The 20,354-nt window shown below is 42.0% G+C and overlaps 1 protein-coding gene across 3 annotated transcripts in view; it reads left to right on the top strand.

Annotated features, from left to right (window-relative positions):
• Positions 1–20,354, top strand: part of PC (pyruvate carboxylase) — a 1,846,452-nt gene that overhangs the window by 788,480 nt on the left and 1,037,618 nt on the right. For all 3 annotated transcript variants that reach the window (XM_069207836.1, XM_069207837.1, XM_069207835.1), the window contains one exon: positions 13,175–13,293. In XM_069207836.1, coding sequence (XP_069063937.1) covers positions 13,175–13,293 — 119 coding nt within the window. The remainder of the gene's footprint in view (positions 1–13,174; positions 13,294–20,354) is intronic.

Raw genomic sequence — 20,354 nt, forward strand, 5'->3', positions numbered from 1 at the left:
TAAACTATAGTGACACATTTTGTAAGTAGAGAGAGTATAAGCACTGGAGTTCTGGTTAGCAGAACTTCAGTGACAGTCAAGCGTACTGACAATACACATAGGCCACAAACTATGAGCACTGGGGTCCTGGCTAGCAGGTTCCCAGTGAGACAGGCAAAACACACTGACAAACAGGCCAAAAATGGGGGTAACCATACTAGAAAGAGGCTACTTTCTCACACTTCCTCACTACCTGTTACTGACCCACCCACCCCCTAACATGCTCACGTGTACCAACATACACACTCTCACATACTCCTCTCACACAAATCCTCACCCACAAACACTCACCCACAAACACAACATACATTTTAAAAACCTTGCTCTTATCACCTTAGTGTACAGCAAAAGTCTTGTTCCAGCTCCTGGTGGTCCATTTTTATATTCCACCAATAGTGAATAATAACTTATTGTTCACTATTAGTGTAACTAAAAATAATGAGCAGTAAACAAGAACAACTGGACGCCAACGAGCAAAAGAGCAGGCTGTCCCCTGTTTCTGGCAGTGATTTTGCCACCTGTTACGTCAGGGGTCGCAAAAGGAGTGGTAGGGGTCACAAGGGGCAAGACAGGTGGTTGCAGGTGCAACCCCTAAATGACGTCTATGAATGTCATTAGTGATCGTGTCAGTGACATTTGTGGCAGCATGTGTGAGGTAATGATCAGTGAAGTGGAAATATGGCTGCCTAGATCATTATAACTGATTTTATGACTTTAGGTTTCCTGTGGTAACCATACATGCCAAAAGACCCGACTCAGGCGGGAGTCTCCCGATTTTTAAGCCCAAAACGGCTTTATTTCTGCTGTCTCCCGCTTAAAATTGCTTCAGCTTCCATGCAAGTCAATAGAGAAAATCTATTTCCTCGATTTTGTTTTTTTGTTTTTTTCAAAATCTCCCTTTTGTATCTTGAAAACATTGGCATGTGTAGATAACCATAGAACATTATTTACTCCTCGGGATAAAGAACCATACATTTCAAATTGTTTTACTGCTAATTTATGTTCAAGCTCGCTATGTTAATGGCACAATTGGTGTTTCACGTTTTAACACATGCATTTGTTCCAACACTGAGACGAGTTTTCTTGAGTAACGTGCTTTCGTGTTCGCTTCAGGTTTTCCTCCACTTGTGGCCACGCCGCCTCTTCCGATTTGTAGTGCCAAATAGTACCTCAATGGCATTATTTGCTGGCAGCCTTTACCAGCCCATTACTCTAAATTGTTAAGCTGTGGAGAAACTGTATTTAGAACTTGTGACATTCCTTCTGAAATGTTTACCCTTTAAAGTCACTTTGAGTGGTGGGAGGGGGCATAGTGTCTATTCTAATGTAGGTTCCTGTTTTTTTAATAAATGAATTAGAATACGTTGACTAGGCGTTGGGAAGGCTTGAGACTGGTATGGATTTCGATAGCATGGTGATTCCCCCAGTACTCTCCGGTTCCTGATTGTGAAGGATCTGGGTTTCTAAGGTGTGGTGAGCACTGCATTGATTTTTCTCAGTGTCGTGAAATGAACCATCTTTAAATGCATTGGCTACGAGCTGTAAAATTCACCCAAAATTGATTTCTAGGACCCTGTGGAAATGCCCTTGTGATCCCTGTAATTATATTGACGTTGGTCTCTCCAGGTTGGCATGCTGGAGAGACCACACAACTTTCCCTTCGCTCTCAGAGCATAATAACTGTGTGCCCTACTGTATTCTGGCCCCTTCTCATATGCAGCTTTTGCTTTCTAGTGGGATTTTGGCCATACAAGCCTACCTAATCTCAACATTTAGTGGCGGAATCCTACATGATCGCCAGTGTGCAGCACTGATCTGAGTGATCTTTCCTAGTAGATAAGACTCCTCTGATCCTGGTTTGTCTAGTTAATGGCTTTCCTAGAATGATGCCTTATTAATTTGGATATCAAATATGTTGGAAATAGTCATTTCCAACTCAAGGACAGGTACTAGCTCCCCAGCTTTTCCCTTCGTGCACCAGTGTCAGGCTCTCTAACACAAGGCTACTGTCATCCTGTTTCTGTACATTGTCAGGCTTGTGCTGACCATCTAGCAATGTATGGTGAGAATTGTTCTTTATACAGGTGCAGCATGACAGTACCTTGCTTGGTTTACTTGGTACTTCAGTGGTAGCTGTGATGGACTAGTCAACACTAAGGGGGGTTGTGTGAAGATTGGTACCAGATGCAGCTTCCAGGTCATCGATCCATCCAGGCCATTGCCTGTGACTCTTTTTTTTTTTTTTTTTACTTGAATATAGAATTGGATGAAAGGAGCAGATACGCAGACCGGAATATGCCTGTAGTCTGTGTTCTGGCTCAAACCGTTTTGGAACAGCATTGTGTAGAACACCACGTATGGATACTGAGTACCACCTTTGAAATAAGCAATGTTATCTTAACCTCTGGTTGTTAGCTTCTTGGCACCTCTGAGTTGCTTGCGTCTGAGATGATAATGCTTTGTCCCATGAGGTTGAAGGCAGATGCACACAACAATAGTACTGGGCAAACTACTGCTCCTTTGATGCGGGCATTGAGTTAAGATAGTCTGATTTATACTGTTGTGGCAGAGATATGGGAACGCAATACGTTTCTTAAATACAAATTAATTTGTATTTCTACAAACCAAAGTCCCAAGTTTTCCGATGCTCCTCTCAGCCTCCTAGACTCTTGGTGATAGCAGGCAAAATAGGCTGGATCCCTTTTTTTCCAACAACTTCTTTATTGGAGTTTTCAGTGCATTGTTTCAGAAACAGTGCAGTATGAACCGTGTACTGTGGCGCACCACATTACAAATGTGTGAGAAATTGTCTGTCCATACATAATAATCACGTATTTCACTGTAGGAAGTAGACAATGGGTAAACATAGTCAAATTGTGAAAGTTATATCGCAGCCTTATCAGTAGGTTGTGAGGGTATCAGTAAGAAGTCGACCCAAAGTGTGGGGAAAAGTGACTGGTAAAGGCAATGGATGATTATTGCGTTTAAGTCGCACATAAATTTGAACTTTCATAAAAAGGAAGCAGATTAAATATATCTATTGTGTAGAGGACAATCGGACAATTATGGTGTAACTTTTAAACTGTGATTTTCAGTTACAAACCAATTCATATAAGGTTCAGTGTTTCTGGCTAGAAGAGGATCACATATTGGGCAATGTATTTTCAGTGTAACAAAAGCAATCCTTGGATCACCACCCTGGGAAAGTCTTAAAGTACATGAACCTTTTTTGATCAATGGGAGTGTTCCTATATTTATGTATCTGCATGCAGCAACTTGCCTATGAACATCCCCATATTTGGTCAAAAGCTTCCAACTGGTCATGGACCATCTAGACGACCTGTTGACAAGAGGCAACCTGTAACAATGCAGTCAACCGTTCTACTTTTGTGGGTAAGGTTGACATCACCATTATCACTGGATGCAGGTATTGGCCGCTGCCAGTGAGGGCTGCTTTCAATCTGTGTTTGTGATTAGTCCGTACTATAAAGTCCAATGTGTCTTGTAGAATGAGAATAAGAAGAGTTTATCAATAGTATTAGCACCAGACAGGAAGTCCTAGTGTCAGTGAGTATGTGAAGCAAAGCATCAATTTATATCTTCCCTGTCAGTGTATCTATGCTCATGATGTCATTGTAGGATCGTGTCTACTGAAAGGTGTTCTAGTGGAAATAAAAACAGGAGAGGAGGCAGTAGGCTGTCATGTTACTGTTTTCATTCTAAATTCTTTAGACAGAAAGCCATCACAATTGTCTTGGGCACTTGGTCTCATATAACCGTCTGACTTGGGGTAGAAAGCCCCACCCAAGACCTGCCCTTTCTATTTTCTGAGAGTGGTAGCGTCCCTCATCGTGGTCGAAAGCCTTGTCTACCTCAAGTGATAGTACAGTGGTGTAATTTGGCCGGTACCAGGTTAACCACAATAAATTATAGCATTTGCTTGGTGTTCTAATAGAAGTGAAGACTACTTGGTTCATATTATAAGTGCAGAATTACTTTGTGTAATCTAGTAGGCAAGAGCTTAACCTATATCCTGATCTCAACGTTAATTGAAGATTTTGGGTGGTAATTGTCAAAGTGATCCTCACCTTTTTGGTATTGGATGTTTTATTGCTTCCTTAGAGCTGTACTCAAAGGTTCGATAGACCCAACATCTTTGTAAGCTGTTTGTAACATTTCCACCAGGAACAGGGTCACCTGTTTTCTGCTTTGTAGAATTTGCAGATAAACGAACTTTTACAGGAGATCTACAAGTGAGGAGGTATGGAATGACTTCACTTATCTACTCTAAGGTGATTTCACCTTCCAGTAGTGACTATCTCTTGTGAGAAGAAAAGGAGATGTAAACATTTTACAAAAAATATCCTCTATTGTTTCTGTATGGGATATGTTCTAGTTGCCTTCATAGAAAGATGTAAAAGTATACATATCTGTAGGCTAGGTCAGAAGATGATATATCTGATGTGGATAGCAGGGGTAACTCTTCTCATCTCAGCTCTGATGCTTAGTCTGTCTGCCTAGTTGCCCCAGTCATAAAGTCATCATTTTAGTTTTACAAGGGAACACACGACTTTGGTTGTGAAAAGCAAGTTAAAATGGTGTTTCTCAGTTTCTAAGTGTTTATGCAGAGTAGGAGACTGATGTGCCATGTATTGTGCTGATGTAGACTTTGGCTGTTTAAATCCACTCTGCTCGAATGTAGATTTACCTTTTGACTGTAGCAGAATCTTGCATAAGCAGACCCCTTAATGATTTTCTGCTTCCCATAACTGAGCTGAAGAGACCAATGCCTGGCTTTCTTTCTTCTAGAGGCATGTATACCTAGAATTTGTTGACCAGTCTTCTCTATATTGGGTGGTCTGCATTACCCACGAGGTGGAAGCTGCAGAGCCTTGACACAAGTCCAGGTCTAGTGGTTTAAGAGCACGATCAGTCAGACCACTCTTTGATATATCAAATTATTGGAAATATTGTATTTAAAATTTTTTGTGATGCTGTATCATTAACGTATGAGGAAAACGTGTTTTCTCCTATGGATGTAGTTGCCGTCAGACCTCTATGAAGCCATTGTCTTTGATAACATCAGGCTATATAGCCTGATTGTCGCAGGAGTGGTCAAAATGGACTGTTTTATTTTTGTTTTTTAATTGAGTGTATCACCAGATTCCCATCACCAACTACTACAGTATGATTTTAATCCCATTCAGCCAGCATTCACAAAAGTTAAGAGGAAGTTGTGGTTACATTTTTTAGGATGTAAATAGAGTAAATGTTTCCAAAACCCTATGTGGGGAGAATTGTCTTATGAGAACTGCTACCTTACATAATTTGTAGACTTAGGTTTGCTACTCCTAATGTTTGATGAGGTGTGCGTGCTGCTACTGCTGATCAGTGACTTCATCCATTCCTGTTTCAATGTAATACATTCTATTTCTGTCAAGTTTGTTTCCTGAAGATCAGTGTCCACTCTTTTGGTATTGAAATATTGCTTTAACGTTTTCTTTTTGACATAGTTTTTTTAAACCATTCACACCAATTGAGAATATTATTCATGGTTTTTGTATATATGTATAATCTTGAGTTGCCATGTCATATAAAGTTAGAACTAGAAGTGTAGGGTAATGATAAGTTAAGTTTATTAGGCATTAAGGCATTAATCTAGGATATGTAATGGGGCAGGATAAGATATTGATGGAAGGAAGGCTAATGAATAGTGTATCAAATGCACAAGCAGTTAGGTCATGGTTACTCCTACTAGCTGTGCTCTACAAGCTGTACCCTGGGAACTATGCCCTCTCCAGTTGTGTACAGATCTTCTAGGCTGGTGGAGTGTTATGAGCAGTGTAAACCGCTGGATGGGGAAGGGTTATGTGTACCAGTGCGGGGAATAGGACAGGCGACTTTAAGTAAAAACCCCAAAAAATCACATCAGATATCAAAAACCGTAATTGCAGTGTTACAGGAGTATAATGTTCATATCTGTCAATACTAAATCACCATAAAATCAAAGCAGTTAGTTTGTTTGAGCCAATTTAACAATTGATTTACAGGCAAAAAATCATTGCCAGGGCTGCTCATCATGAGTTTAAATGGTTCACCACATGTAAGTGGTTGATATTTTAAAACATGTTCAATGGCATGTGTAGCTCTAGATGCACATGCTGTCCATAAGCTCGCCATCTGGTGTTGGGTTCGGAGTAGTACAGCTTGTTTTTGTTCAAAGAAAGTTTGAGTCATGGGATCGAGCGACTTCTCTTGGTAATACTGTGCATGGGCATAGAGTCCTTTGTTAGATTGTTTTTCTCCGCAATCGGGTTTGGATGTGTGTTTCTCTTGCTCAGAGTTCTCGGCTTCAAACAGTCTAAAACCGTATTCTTTCCTTATTTCTATTGTCGTCGGTACTGTTTCCGAACGCGTATTCCATGATATTCAACTCTGTTCCTTTTTCTACACTCTGAATCGTTTTTTTTTTTTTTTTCAAGCCTCTCTGGGACAGAAAGGCCTTTTCGGGCCCTCGTTGGGCCTACCTCTTCCATGTGGTATCGAATAATGCAGCTCGGATGGAAAGTACTCTATTCAGATTTTGCCCTCTATGGCATTCAAAGTTTCCACACACACAGTTTAAAAGTTGAACAAAGTAGAAACTCACTACTAAGCCTGCCTACCACTTTCTGGTTATGGCTTACTCTTCTCTTTATACTGTCATCCCTCCCGCCAATGCCTAAGTGTTGAGTCCTATGCATTAGTTTGAATGCTTCACATCTTAAAAAGGTGAGATCATTGCCACCTTTGGAATCAGAGAAGCATAATATTTCTGGGCCATTCCTCGCTTGAGATTCCCTGGAGGATTTGGATTTAGGTGTGTACAAGTGTCTCCTTTTGAAACTTTTGTTTGACTCCTTTTGGTACATGATTAGGCATTGCCATACACTTTGATGACAAACAATTGATCCTTCGATAATAAATAATCCTCTTTGCCTCCTGCACCACCAATGAGATTCACATTACCATCACTGATTAGGGCCGAGGGAATTGCTGCCCTCTCCTACCCCATTCAATGGGATGTGCCCCTCCCACAGGATGTCTCCTCCCTCTTCCAAGCCTCCTCTGAGCCCAGTGCTTCCTCGCACCACTGGTACACCCAGCAACCCTGTCACCCTCCTCTCAGCACTGTCTACAGATATTGTGTGGCCCATCAGCATGTAAAGAGACTTTGCCATGTTGGCACTTTTTCAGCCAGGGAAGAGGTGGTCCTCCGAATCCCACTGTGGCCTTCGAGCAGAGCAACCATCAGCATAGGGTTCTAGAGTGCTGGGCCTTGCAGTGCCCAACTTGCACTGCATCCAGTGCCTGATAATTGATTAAGGTACGAGAACTGCACTGGAGCTCACAGAATAGGCAACATTTTTGGAGTATCATCTACAAATTATATTTTAAATAAAAAATGAGGGAGAGATGACAGGGATCCAAAGATGCGAAGTATGGCTTCTTTAAAACCTTAAATTTGTAATGGCACTGCGCCAATGGTCCTGGAAATTTTGGTTGAATCAGGTCAGCTGTGGAATCGGCTCCTCAGTAGTGGACAAAGCGCAAGACCAAGGGAGAAGGGGCGCAGGTGCAATAGATTCCTCTTGACTTCTTAGAAGGAGCGCAGCTCAGTTTGGAGAAGGCTCTCTTGGTCTTCATGATTCTTCCTAGAGTTGGACTTACACAAAGACTTTATCCGTGACAACGACCAGTCATTTAACGAAGCCCCAACTGACACCCTTATCAGCACTCAGGCTAAATCCTGCTCATACCCACTTATAAACATAGGTGGCATATCACTATAGACCAGCTCCAGGTGAACCTGCCTTCTGACTGAGCACGTTTCCTCCTGATAGCCTGGTAGTGGAGGCCTCCAACAGCAGGGTTAATCTAAATTCCTTTCGGACTATGCCCCCCTCGCCCCCATACAGAGTGAAAACTAATTGAGGCATTTGGCAAGAGCCTGGTTTCTGCTGCGAGCCTCACCCTCAGATTGGTTTGTGCCATCTCTTTGCTGATATGTTACTCTCATGCCTTATGAGACAATCTCTGAAAGTTTGCCAGCAGTCCCTGAAGAATTTCAAACCAACTTGGCACAGATCATTCAAGATGTCCAAGATGCAGCCAAGTAAGTCATAAGGGCTTTTTAGGTTGAGCAGTCTGCCACAGACTTCTTGGGAAACCGCCTTTTGATGGGTATAGTCTTATTCGTGAGAAGGCAGTCTCTGCTTTTGAGCGCTTCAAAGATAGTAGGGTTACTGCATGCTACCTCAGCCTCTCCACACCCACAAGGTAGTATCACCAATAATTTCTACCCTTTTGAGTCATTGTTAGGGACTTCGCCTACATGCATCAAAAAGGCCCACCATTCCAGCACTGGGACCACCAGTGTTTGTGTGTCAGGGTATGGGAATCCAGCAGACAAAACTCAGGTCTGCAAAGACAGAAAACCTTTGTGCAGGTGGCAAGCTAGAACATTCGAAAGGGAAGTCCTACAGATAGTCCAGTGAGGCTATGCCCAGCCATTCATTTCCATGCACTCGCATCTTCCACCTTTATCAGAGTGGCTTTCGGAGGACCAATTGCACGTTTTTATGGCGGATGTTCAAGCTATTTTGGACAAAGGAGCCATAAAGAGGGTCCCGACCTCTGAGATCGGAACTGAGTGCTATTCCAATTATTTCCTCATGCCAAAAAAAGGTAAAGGGGCCACTGTCCTACAATTTTAGACCTTCAAAACCTCAGTTTCTTCCTCTGGAAGAGGACACTCAACTAAAATTAAGTTTTTCCAAGTGGACAGTGCTCTTGTGACGTGCAGGCTGAAGACTGATTCATTGGGTTCCTTACAGCTACCTGCCGCGTCCTGCCCTTCCGCACTCTCATTTCCCTTGAGTGAAAACTCGTTAGGAAAATGAATGTATGTATATTTTTTGTCGCTAGATATCTTTATTACTGCCGTGTCACAAGTGCAGGGGCGTAAATGCTTTCCTTGGAAGCGAAGCCTCCCCTGTGACTGTCATTTATATCGCTGGGAAAACTCGGATTGTGGCAGGTGTCATTTGCATTGCCTGGGAAATGACTTTAGCTCCGTGCTGTGACGGGATTCGTTCCGCACACAAACCTGCTGGGATTTTTTCCCTCACTTTGCGATGTCTTCACTAGATGAATATCAACTGGATCGGCAGTCTCTCATCCCAGAGCTCGAGCAGATCTCCATCACCGCCTCTCCAGATGCAGGCCCTGTTTGTGCGCTGACTCTGAGAGATGGATGTACTAGCTGGCTTGCTCTGCTTCCTTAAGTCATTTTTTATGTCTGGCTTTTATTTTCGTAATCCTTCTTGAATGCAAGAAGATGATGACGCCAGAACGAATTGATAACCCTGCTTCAGCAGGTGTGTGTGTGTATTCTACTATCGCAGGACCCGCATGCAGTATCTCTTTAATGTTAGGCAATTTATTTTATTGGAATTTATGTAGCGCCGTTTCCTTTTGGAAGGCGTCATAGCACAGCATGGTGAGCTAAAAGGTATTTTGTTAACGTTTTGTATTCTGGCCGTTACAAGTGGTTTGTAAACTTGCTGCAAGTCACCAACACTTGGGGTTTGCATCTTTCTCTCACACACACACACACAAACATGCAAAAACACGTGCACACAAACCCCTCTCTTCCCTTTGAGAGCTCACTGTTTAATGTGGAGGTCTAAACGAGCAGATTGTGTCTCAAGCTAGAAGTCACGTCTGAAGTGTTACCGTTCAGAAAGACTCTTTGGATTATTGTGCTAAGGCCTCACTAGCATATTATCTAGCTCTTTATCTCACCCAGAGCATTGGTGCTATTCTTAGAGGCCACCCTCCTGGACATCATTTGTGGTACTGAAGGCCATATGGAATGTCATGTCTACGTTGGGCTCCTCCTAACCACCTGTTAGGGTGCCCATTTCAAGAACCCTCATCCATAGCTTATTGTTGTGTTCTGTGGCGGGCACCACTGGCTCTGGAGAAGACATTTGGACGTTAGTCTTCCGTTCTGGCATCCTCATTTGGACAGTCAAGTTCTAGAGGGCACGTGGGCAGGATTTGTTTTCATGAGGAATTAGCTTTTGAATTTAAAGAGGTAAGTGTGTTAGCTGGGATTTCAAACATTAGAAATTGAATAATGTTAACACGGACAATTTACAACTCTTAGAAACAATTGGATATTGTTGTGACATACCCTGTGAAAACAAATGTTCATAATGAGCCTCTGTCACAAATGAGAATGAAGATTTCCATCACAAACAGTATCAGTCTTCGCTCCCTTACTTTACATACTCACGAGGAAAGGGCGTACACCAAACATCAGTGCTGATGCTCAGGCTGTGGAAAATGACTCGGCCCATAAAGTTTGTTTCCAAACTTTGATTATCCCATGGAAGCCTATCCACCAAACTTTGTCGTACTAAAATAGATGTATTGATTAAGGAAACAGTTCAGATCATTCAAGAGTGCGAATCTGGGACAGTGAAGTATGGAAAAAAAAGAAATATGATCATTTCTTCAACTAAGATCTTGATCCAAGATGAAGATAAAAACAAACAACATGCAACCATGTAAAAACCCGAGCTCCGTGAATTTGAATTTCACAAACATTGTGCTGCGGTTCACACAAAGGAAATACTTGTCATGTTTCTGTCTAGAAAGTGCTCTTAGGAAACATTCATAATTTAAAAAAAATATACAAATGTACTTACTGGGGCTTTTAATCAGCCCTCTTCTTCCACTAGTCTGCTGAAATGTGAGTTTTCCATTGCTTAAAGCATGAGTCAAGCAGTTGCTCTCTTCACCGCAAGTGATGGCAATTTGCTCATGTGAATCTGCCAAATAAGCAGCTCTTGAATACTGGGGTCAGTGGCCAGTATCTGCTTTATTTCTGGTTTTAGTTCATACATTTATTATTATTTTTTTTTGCAATGCTCTTTCTTTTTTTTACGTCTATCGCGCAAGCTTTTAGGCTTTTAACCAGGCCCACCTCACGCCCATCACTTTCACTTGTTCGTGGGCTTGCCTTTCAAAACTCCCTTGATGTAATTGGTAATTGCTTTACGTTTGTCCCGCCTTGGGATGGTTTAGTTACCACCTTGCAGCCTGACCTTGTTACATGGATAATTGCACGATTGCAGATATACTTCAGCGTGGGTGAACTGTTTTTTTTCTTTTGTCTCTCCCCTTCGTGCTCCATGGCAGCCATGGTCCTCACAACGCTCACAGAGCCAACAGCACAAACTCCATCGGCAGTATTGGAGGGCTGGTCACATTGTTCACACTGTTACCTAATAAGAGTAATTTATTTTCGCTCTCCCCTTCACACTCCATAGATTTCCCCAAAACACTTAAAATTGATAAATGCTTTACTAAAAAAAAAAAAAAAACAGAAATCTGCAACTCAGCACAGCGGGGGAGCGGATACTACAATATTCGCTGCACTCAGTAAAAGTTGACCCATAATGCTTTCCACGCATTCTTTTAAAAAAAATGTTTGCCCATAACTCAGCCCGTGGTGGTCCTAGGCCAATGGGACCACCAAAAAAACGTTCAGCATGACACACTTTTTTCTGTTTAGGCCATCTATGGGTCCCCACAGTAGGTTAGTGGGGACCCCAAAATAATAAGCCCCTTCCACCATTCACTCAGTTTCTAAGCTCTCTTATGGCTGGAACGTTTGTTTTACAGCTTGGAGTAGTTTGTGTTCTAAGGGTCTTAGTATTGCAGTAGGCTTGTTAGGCCTGAAAATGTGTATGGCACTGTGCCACCAAGGGTCTAACTATACGGTTGCAGTACATTACTTTGTGTTGTGCCATTCGGTTTTCATGTGTTTAGCTAACTATGTGGTTACATGTTGCTTTCAAATGATATTTTTATTGTGGTGTCCTCCAGGGGCTGTTCTGAGCATTATAGTCAACGTACTACAATAATTGTGGCACTTTGCAGGGCATTCTTTTACAAAACATTTCTGCTCATAACTCAGCCTTTGGTGATCCTAGGACAATGGGACCACGTTCAAAACGTTCACCAAACCTGTTCTTTCTAGCTAGAGCACATCTGGGTCCCCACCCTAGGTTAGTGGAGACCCCAAAATAGGAATACCTCCCTCCATTTACTGTTTTTTTACCTCTCTCGTGGCTGGATCTTTTGTTTTACAGCTGAGAGAAGTTTGTGTTTTAAGGGCCTTATTTATAATATCATTGCAGTATGCTTGCTAGCCCTGAAAATGTGTAATGCACTATGTTCTCTAGGGGCTGAAAATATGCTTACACTGCAATACTTTTAGTCATTTTCTTTTCATGTGGTTATGCCCCCTAGGGGCTAACTATCTCGTAACATGACCATGATTCTCACAAATGCTTTTTCATTGTGGTGTCATCTAGGGGCTGTTCTGAGCATTATAGTCTAATGCCAAATGTTTATTTCTGATAAAGGTATTTATTGGGTGTATATGATAATTGTATATGTTTTATTAATCTCTCCTTATTGCAATTATTACCATGATTCAGGCCAACTTAATGTCCTTATAACACTGACTGTTTGATCAATCTTGATATGTTTGGGTAACTTCTAGTTTATCTCTCTCGTTACTCCTCTGTGGCCGTCTTGTTTTGGGATTTGTGTTAGCCAGCCAGCATGGTGGGGTGATGAAAGTGGTAATTTATTGGAATTAGCATGGCAAATTTAAATTAGGATGCTACATAGCAACATTTTCATTTTTGGCTGCAGATAGAGGAAGGAGGTAAATGGAAGTTCTTTAGTTATATGCAGCGCCACTGGAATTATGTGGCAGAAAAACACCAAATTATAAGGCAAGGTTGAGCAATTTGTGGCAAGAAAAGCCTAGGTATGACTTTACAATGCCAATAGCTCTAAGACAAGCAAATGTGAGACCCATTGCATTGAAACTAATCCTTTGATAAAAGGTGTGCCAAATGTGGAGGAGAGTCTGAGCTCTCGCTAAAATAAGAATATGAATATTTCAGATCTCAATGAGAAACACATGGCAAGTGAGTGAATTATGTTGGTAATGTGGTGCTGCGATTTGTGGAAGGATCCTTCATCTGAACTATTTTTTCCTCTCCAGGTCGGCTATGAAAATGCTGGTACAGTAGAATTCCTAGTGGACAAACAAGGAAAACATTACTTTATTGAGGTGAATTCTCGACTCCAGGTGGAACATACAGTAACGGAAGAGATTACAGAGTAAGTTAATGTATTTATAAATGTATTTTTGACTATGCTTCCACCATGCACTAAAAAGGGCAACCAATAAACACTAGGACACATCACAACCCTGTATTAATCAGATGTGACCAGTGGCATAACACAAAATGATGGGGCCCCTTGCAGAATGTGAAGAAGGACAATAGGCTTGCCCAGATATTCATTAGTTTTTAGTTTTCGGTTAAATGGGGCCCCTAAAAGGTTTTGGAGGGGGTCTTGGCGGCCTCCCCTGCATGCAGAGGCTTCAGGGGTCTGCAGTACACCTCTGGATGTGATATAGATATGTGGACAATTAGGGCTCAGCCTTGGCGGTAGTTTGCCTTCATGCCCTGACATGTTGGAGAGAAGGTATTTGATAAACACCCATCAGAACTGATTTTGACCCTCCGCTCCTTAAGAGCAATACGGGATTGTTATGGAGGCTGATTTATAGTAAAGACTTGCATGTTCTGTGTCTCTCCAATGTCCTTTGTGTTAAGCTTTGACAATTCCATATTTTTCATCCTTGTGAAAATAATTGTCACTTTTTTGTACTCATCTTTCAAAAATGCTGCTCTGATAGAGACTTCTAACTGCATATAGTAATATGACCCGTAGGTCATAGAATATCTCCCAGGCAACACAGTGGATCCAGTAAACCTTGAGCAGTACCTCTGTGTGCCATACAAGTTGACGTTGTGCCGACCTTGTCCATTCTGAATGCGACGTGTGTAGTGCCTCCATAGGCGCCATCTCTGCACACTAACGTGCGTTCCTTTCTTTCAACCACAACAGTGTGGATCCAGAGAGCTAACTTTGTCATTTTTTTACCATCTTTTTCAACCTTTTGTCAAACCTTTTAGAGCAACTGCTCCCCCGAAATGCTGGGGGCATGCCTCCTAACGAGCCTACATGTTTTAGACCTTGTGAGGAATGTCACAGGCAGATTTAGTTGTTTGTTCCCAACTTGGTCTGCCTTTGGTTCCTGAGGTTGTACCACTACTCTAAGGCTTTTGCTGACTGTCAGTCGATGCAACCAAGTTGGAGTAGTCTGCCGCTGGTCCCCTACTCCAGCTTTGAGGAAGGAAAGCTGGCATGTTTGATTCACGACTGGCTCCTGGTACGGGTTCTTCCACACCATGCTAGAGCTGATACCTGGCCAAAATACAACATAGGACTCTGACACTGATGGGTACATTTAACCAATGTTAATTAGTCAAATCTGGTCCATTTCTCTCATGCCACAGGGAATGAGACATCTTAGGGGAGCTAATATTTCACAAATGAAATTAGTCCTGAGGATGGTCTCACATACATAACACAAAGGAGACTGAAGCGTTGACACAGTTCCACTACTCTGTAATTTACTTCCAATGAGAATGAATTCTACAGCTCATAGACCTTTTCTTGAGAGTAGAGTTGACATACATTTGTCTCATGAGATAATTATCACAAAATGGACAAACTAATGTATGTTCTGTAATGTACCTAAAGTGAATGCAGTAGCTTTATTTCTGTACATCCATTTTTGTCATTTTCTTTCCCGTGATTGAATTAATCCAATACAATTTATTTGTGTATTTGCTTCTATACAGTTAAAACATGTGATTGCCTTTAATTCTTATGATTTGATTCAATGGGTCATGCATCATAGATGCCTACATATCCGGACTAAGTATACTTTATTTTATGAATAACCCCCTTGTTGGCCATTGACTTTAATTGATTGTTAACCAAGCTTGCAAGGGCTTATTGCGTTGCCTTTCTTTGTAACACAAGGATACAAAGAGAGCCCTGTCTTTTTACATGGATTGCACCAAGGAACCCTGGGTACACAATCAACTTTTCACTGGATTCGCTATATCAAAAAAAAAAAAAAAAAAAAAAGGCCAAGGCCGTGCAGAAAGGGACCATCTCTTTATGGATTGTACATGGATCTGATACGCACTAGCTTAGAAGTATCCTGCTGAGTGTTTCTGGGCCCATACCACCGCGGCCAAGGCTGGTAATACTGCGTTAGCATGCGCAGTGCCTGTCTTGGACATCTGCCTGGCCGTTAAGTTTGTGTCACTACACATGTTCATGAAACATTATAGCCTAGACAGTTAGGTCTGTCGAGAGAAGCATTTTGCCCATTTGGTTCTCCAGGATTTCCGAGTTCGTTCACAGACTGATATCAGGGAAGGTATGGCTTTGATATCTATACCTAGGTGAGGAATCTGTAGTTAGAAGTCTCTATCAGAAGAACAAGTTATTTCCCTTCAGTAATGCTTTTTCTGGTTGAGGCTATCTAACCACAAATTTCTCACCGACCCTCGCATCTTCATCGTTTAGTGAACTGGACTCTTGACCTGAAGATTACTTTAGATTCAGCACACTGGTAAGAAACATCCTTCTGACGTGGCTCTGCTTTTTGCCACAGAAATAGTCACAAAAAAACTGTCAGGTTGGCTTCTATGTATGCAATGCACACAACACATTCGGAGAGGATGAGATTGATGCAGAGTTGACAACGGCCCCTAATAGCATGCAGGGGTACTGCACAAGATTTTCTCGGTCCAGTCTGACGCCTGGGGAATAATCTAAGGTGCGGAATCTGCGGTTAGATAGTCTCTACAAGAATAAACTTTACAGAAGGTAAGTAGCTTTTTCTTCTTAGTAAAACCCTGCAAGTGGTGAGCTTTGCGCCACATCCGATCAGCAAAGAGTTTTTGACCCAGTAGACTTCCACACTTAGTTGTTAACTAAACTACTAGTAAAACAATTAATAAAGTTGTGTGTAAAGTTGGGATAACGTTTTTCTTGAACATACACCATCTTGGAATGCCCATTGCTGCTGAAGAAGGTTAGGTGCCAATCTTTCAAAGTTTCCTACTTCTGCAAGAAACACTCATAATTTAGGTTATTTATAGGATGCCATAGCAAGTCCGTATCAGTGTGGAATCACATTTCTCCTTGGTGCCAACTTGGGCCTGGTGGGCCCTGTGATACACAATGACAATTGGGCCTGCTTCTGATGAACACCGTATAATGCTAGATTAGCTAGGCCTTTGAGATGTGTTTATCTCTCTTGGAACGCATTATACTGCAAGGCTTGCTAACGTTACAGCCATCACGAGACATCATGAGACATCACTGCATGCTAGCTTGAGCAATCCTCACTTTCAAAAGTACTAACGTATGCACTTATTGTTCCTATTTCTCTTAATATAGATGTATCATGCGCTATTAGATTCATAGGACATATTGTGCAAGTTCCTTTTCTATGATCTTAACCCTTGTATGGAGTGTTATGAAGAATAAATGATAAATCACATGTGCTCTATTGCAAATTTGATCATGTGTCGGTATCAAGAACCAATGAAATGTATTAATGTGCTTGCGGTTTAATTGTAAAAAAAGATCATGTATTACTTCCTACTTTAGACTGTTCGAGCTGGACTTAGGCTGCTCAGTCTCCGTGTACACGTATTTCTTGTATTTCTTATTAAACTTTATCTAAGGAAGAGTGGGCTGGTCTTTGGTTTGTATCCTGAATTGTCTGGATCTGATTTACATCTGAGTTGGCTTCGACAATAGCACTTGTGGAGTTGTCAAGAATTGGAAGGTTGTTGTGGAATTAAAAATAACTTAAACGCTGACAAGTCCATAGAACCAGAGTTATTTTTGTTGTTTTTTTTTTTTCTTTTCAACAGTGTTATTTGCTGAGTTTTTAAATTGTTTACTTTGAATGTGGCAGGACAAAAGGCAGTATCCTTGTGTGGGCTGCAATAGTGTGAAATCCCAGGGTCGGGCCTCCAGTCTCAAGTGGCAGGATAGTGTAATGGGCATAGGACTCTAACTTACAGTCAAAGATCATCGGCTGCTCCGACCTTCTCCCCTGACCCTTATTTATGCAGCATCCGCACGCCTTGGCTTCTTCTACCATCCTGGTGTATTTAGGTACTAGGTTCAAGAGATAAACAGTTCATTGTGGCTTTATTACTTGTGTATAACCACAATTGTAGATGCAGTATCTCAGCACTTTACTTTCAAATGATAAAGAGCAATTTCTTTCAAAGATTATAGGCTGTGATAAAGGTCTGTCAGAACAGCTGTCAAAAATGTATTTCCGTCAGTGATTGAACTACAAAACTACTAGTGAAAAGGGACAAGGTCTGCCATCCCATCACTCAGTTATAAAACAGCTATAAAATGCAAAATGGCTTGGGAATAAATGCTGTTTTTTTCTTAAAAGCGGACAAGCAAACTTCTCCAGTTTCATAACCACCACCGAAACAGGCTTTAGGATCTTAGGCTGCATTGCCTGGAGGAGATCCATTTTTTTCACCTGGTGGTTCGAGTCAGTCCCACTGGTGCCAACTCTGATATGTTATTAGGCAGAGTTAGACATCACCTAGACGAAAGGAATTAAAAGTCTCAAACCTTTATCCTCTTAGGGTAATCTTCCTGATGTTGTATGACTGCCTAGTTGCTGCTGATGAGTAGTCAGAGTGCTTTCTTTATCTGTTCCCCATGGAGTGAAATTTACCAACCACATCCTCTTCTATGTCTGCTCAAAGCTAAAATGGCAAGGAATAGCGATAGTGTGATCCTTTATTTTATCATGTGTGTGGTAACATGTCTCGCACGTGACTGTGTTCCCAACTACAAGTCATCCTTTTTTATCTTACATTCGCTATGGTTTGAGTGGTTTGTCATAGGGCTTAACTTGTGTAAATAAATAAATGACTGCAGGCCCTACATTTTGCTTTGGAGGCTGTCACTGTAGTGCTAACTGCAGACGTTTCTGAATGCCAGGGGTGCCTAGTCTTGCTTCCACCTAATGTCTTTTTCTTTCACCATCCCAAATTTCCTCTTTACCTCATTCTTAAATGTTATTTCTGATGGATACTTCCAACCCCAGAATGCTCACCTTTTCAATATCCCCACATGCCAGACTGGATCTACAAGATTTTGTTACTGGAGCCCCTGTACGCTGGTGGGTAGTGTGTGGTTCTGGGTCCACCGCATTAAGCACCCGAAGTGATGGCTGGAACCCCATATAAGCAACATCCAAACTCGCTGACATCAGTTCCTTTCTTTCCACACCTTCATATGTGGATACAGAACTATCTCCCAACTATTTTTCTAATCAGCTGAGAATTTTTTTCTGAGTTTTTTTTCCCCCTGTTATACAAGGGAATATGGCCATTCCAAAAACTACAGGGCTTAAACCTTGTAGGCACTATCACAGGTATATAGCTATGACAGATCCACAGAAGGTGGGTCTCTGGTGTTTGGGTATGGGCCACAATTCCCAGGTAGTGTGCAGAGCATGCCCTTATGCATGCCAAGGCGATCTGCAATCATGAAGCCAACCTGTGCATCACTGAACACCGCAGGAAGTCACCTAAGCCCCCAGTCTTGCTAGAGGTAGAGAGCATGGACCTGTTTCTACTCTCGGGGTGCCTCCAACAACAGGACTTTGTCATGGCCCAAGTGTTCGGGTAAATCACCCCAAGAAAAAGTGTAAGAATGCCAAGCGGGACTCATCGCAATGTCGCCACTTTATTTCTGAAACGTTGTGAGGGTTTAAAGGTGGCCCTCAATCAAGAAGCACATTCCACAGCTGGTTCCGATGCACCGCAAAATTTTCTGGGCCATCTGACACATCACAATAGATTGAGGCCGTCACAGAAGCCTACGGGCCCAGCTGATCTGCGGAGGCCTTGAGTCAGGTTACCACCAGCTGATCCATCTTTCGCACACTGTTTCCTGAGCCCATTTTTGGGGGAGAGCCGACTCCAGGGCAGATTCCACATCCTGCACCAGAATCTATGCTGGTTCACACCACATTGACACCAGCGGAGGACCCCAATCCTGTTATCTTGTCTGATTCAAATCTGAATCCGTCTTTGCTGCAGTCACGTCATGGAACAGTTATTATGCAACCTGCCCCATTTCACTCTGATTCAGACAAAACATTTCCTGTGTTTGGGATCAGGTCCTCAACACTCCAACAACATGTTGGAAAGGGCTCTGAACAAAGCCAACCAGCCTTTGGTGATGAGGGAGAAGATGGGAATTCTCCCCCCCCCCCTAGTTTCAGCAAAGGCCTATAGTTTTTTAATGTAATGGAAGCTAAAAGGATTAGGCAGTTGAAGTTTAGCCAACCCCCCTTAGCCGGGCGTTTGTGGGCTTATTGATGGGTTTTGTAGTAAACAGTGCTATATTTGTTTTAGAAAAAAAAATAGTTCCAGGGCCGAAGGTCATTTTTTGACTGCCACAGTGACTGGCACCACTCATTGCCCAAACCAGAGCTAACCAATGCCTGGATCATTGTTACCTACATCATCAGTCAACAGTGGTGAGGAACCCTAATTCAGGAAGATTACTTCTGCTGGACGACCCTGCACGAATAACCAGTTGAGGTTAAAAGGTGGTCCTCAACCACAATGTTTTGTGGCATGGTTCCTCATGGGCACCCTCGCCCAGAGTTCTAGTACATATGGGTGGGCTCAAGCAGAATTTCTAGGAGCTCTTTGATATTTTCGGACTGAAAGGGAAAAAAATTATCTAAATGTAACCATATAAAGACTTTTTAATTGTGGCCACCCCGATAGGGTTAAAAGCATGCTGTATTATAGTATAAGTCAGGCTAGATGCCTGATGCTGACAATGTCTGCGTTCTTAACATTGGGCTACATGTTGAGACCTATGTTATGGCTAGAGTTACTGATCCTTCAGGACCATAAATATCTCTGAACAATATCAGGAATCCAATAAAGGCTACGTTTAACATATAAAGACAGGCACACGCTCATTCAGACTTGCATACATGGATTTACACATTGGTCATCTGAAAAGGAAAAGTAGAAATATACCCAAAATCATGTATGTTTGTCATTGTCTTTCAATAAAAATGAAACATATTCGTGATCTACCCCAATTGAAAATGAAGAGTATTTGTGATGCACTGCAAAGGTATAATTAGAGCAAGCACTGTCAAGGTGAAAAGTGTATTACTGCACAGATTTGACACAAATATTTGTCCACAAATATTAAACACAGCAAATCCA

The sequence above is a fragment of the Pleurodeles waltl genome, chromosome 9 (assembly GCF_031143425.1).
Source record: "Pleurodeles waltl isolate 20211129_DDA chromosome 9, aPleWal1.hap1.20221129, whole genome shotgun sequence".
Taxonomy (NCBI): Eukaryota; Metazoa; Chordata; class Amphibia; order Caudata; family Salamandridae; genus Pleurodeles; species Pleurodeles waltl.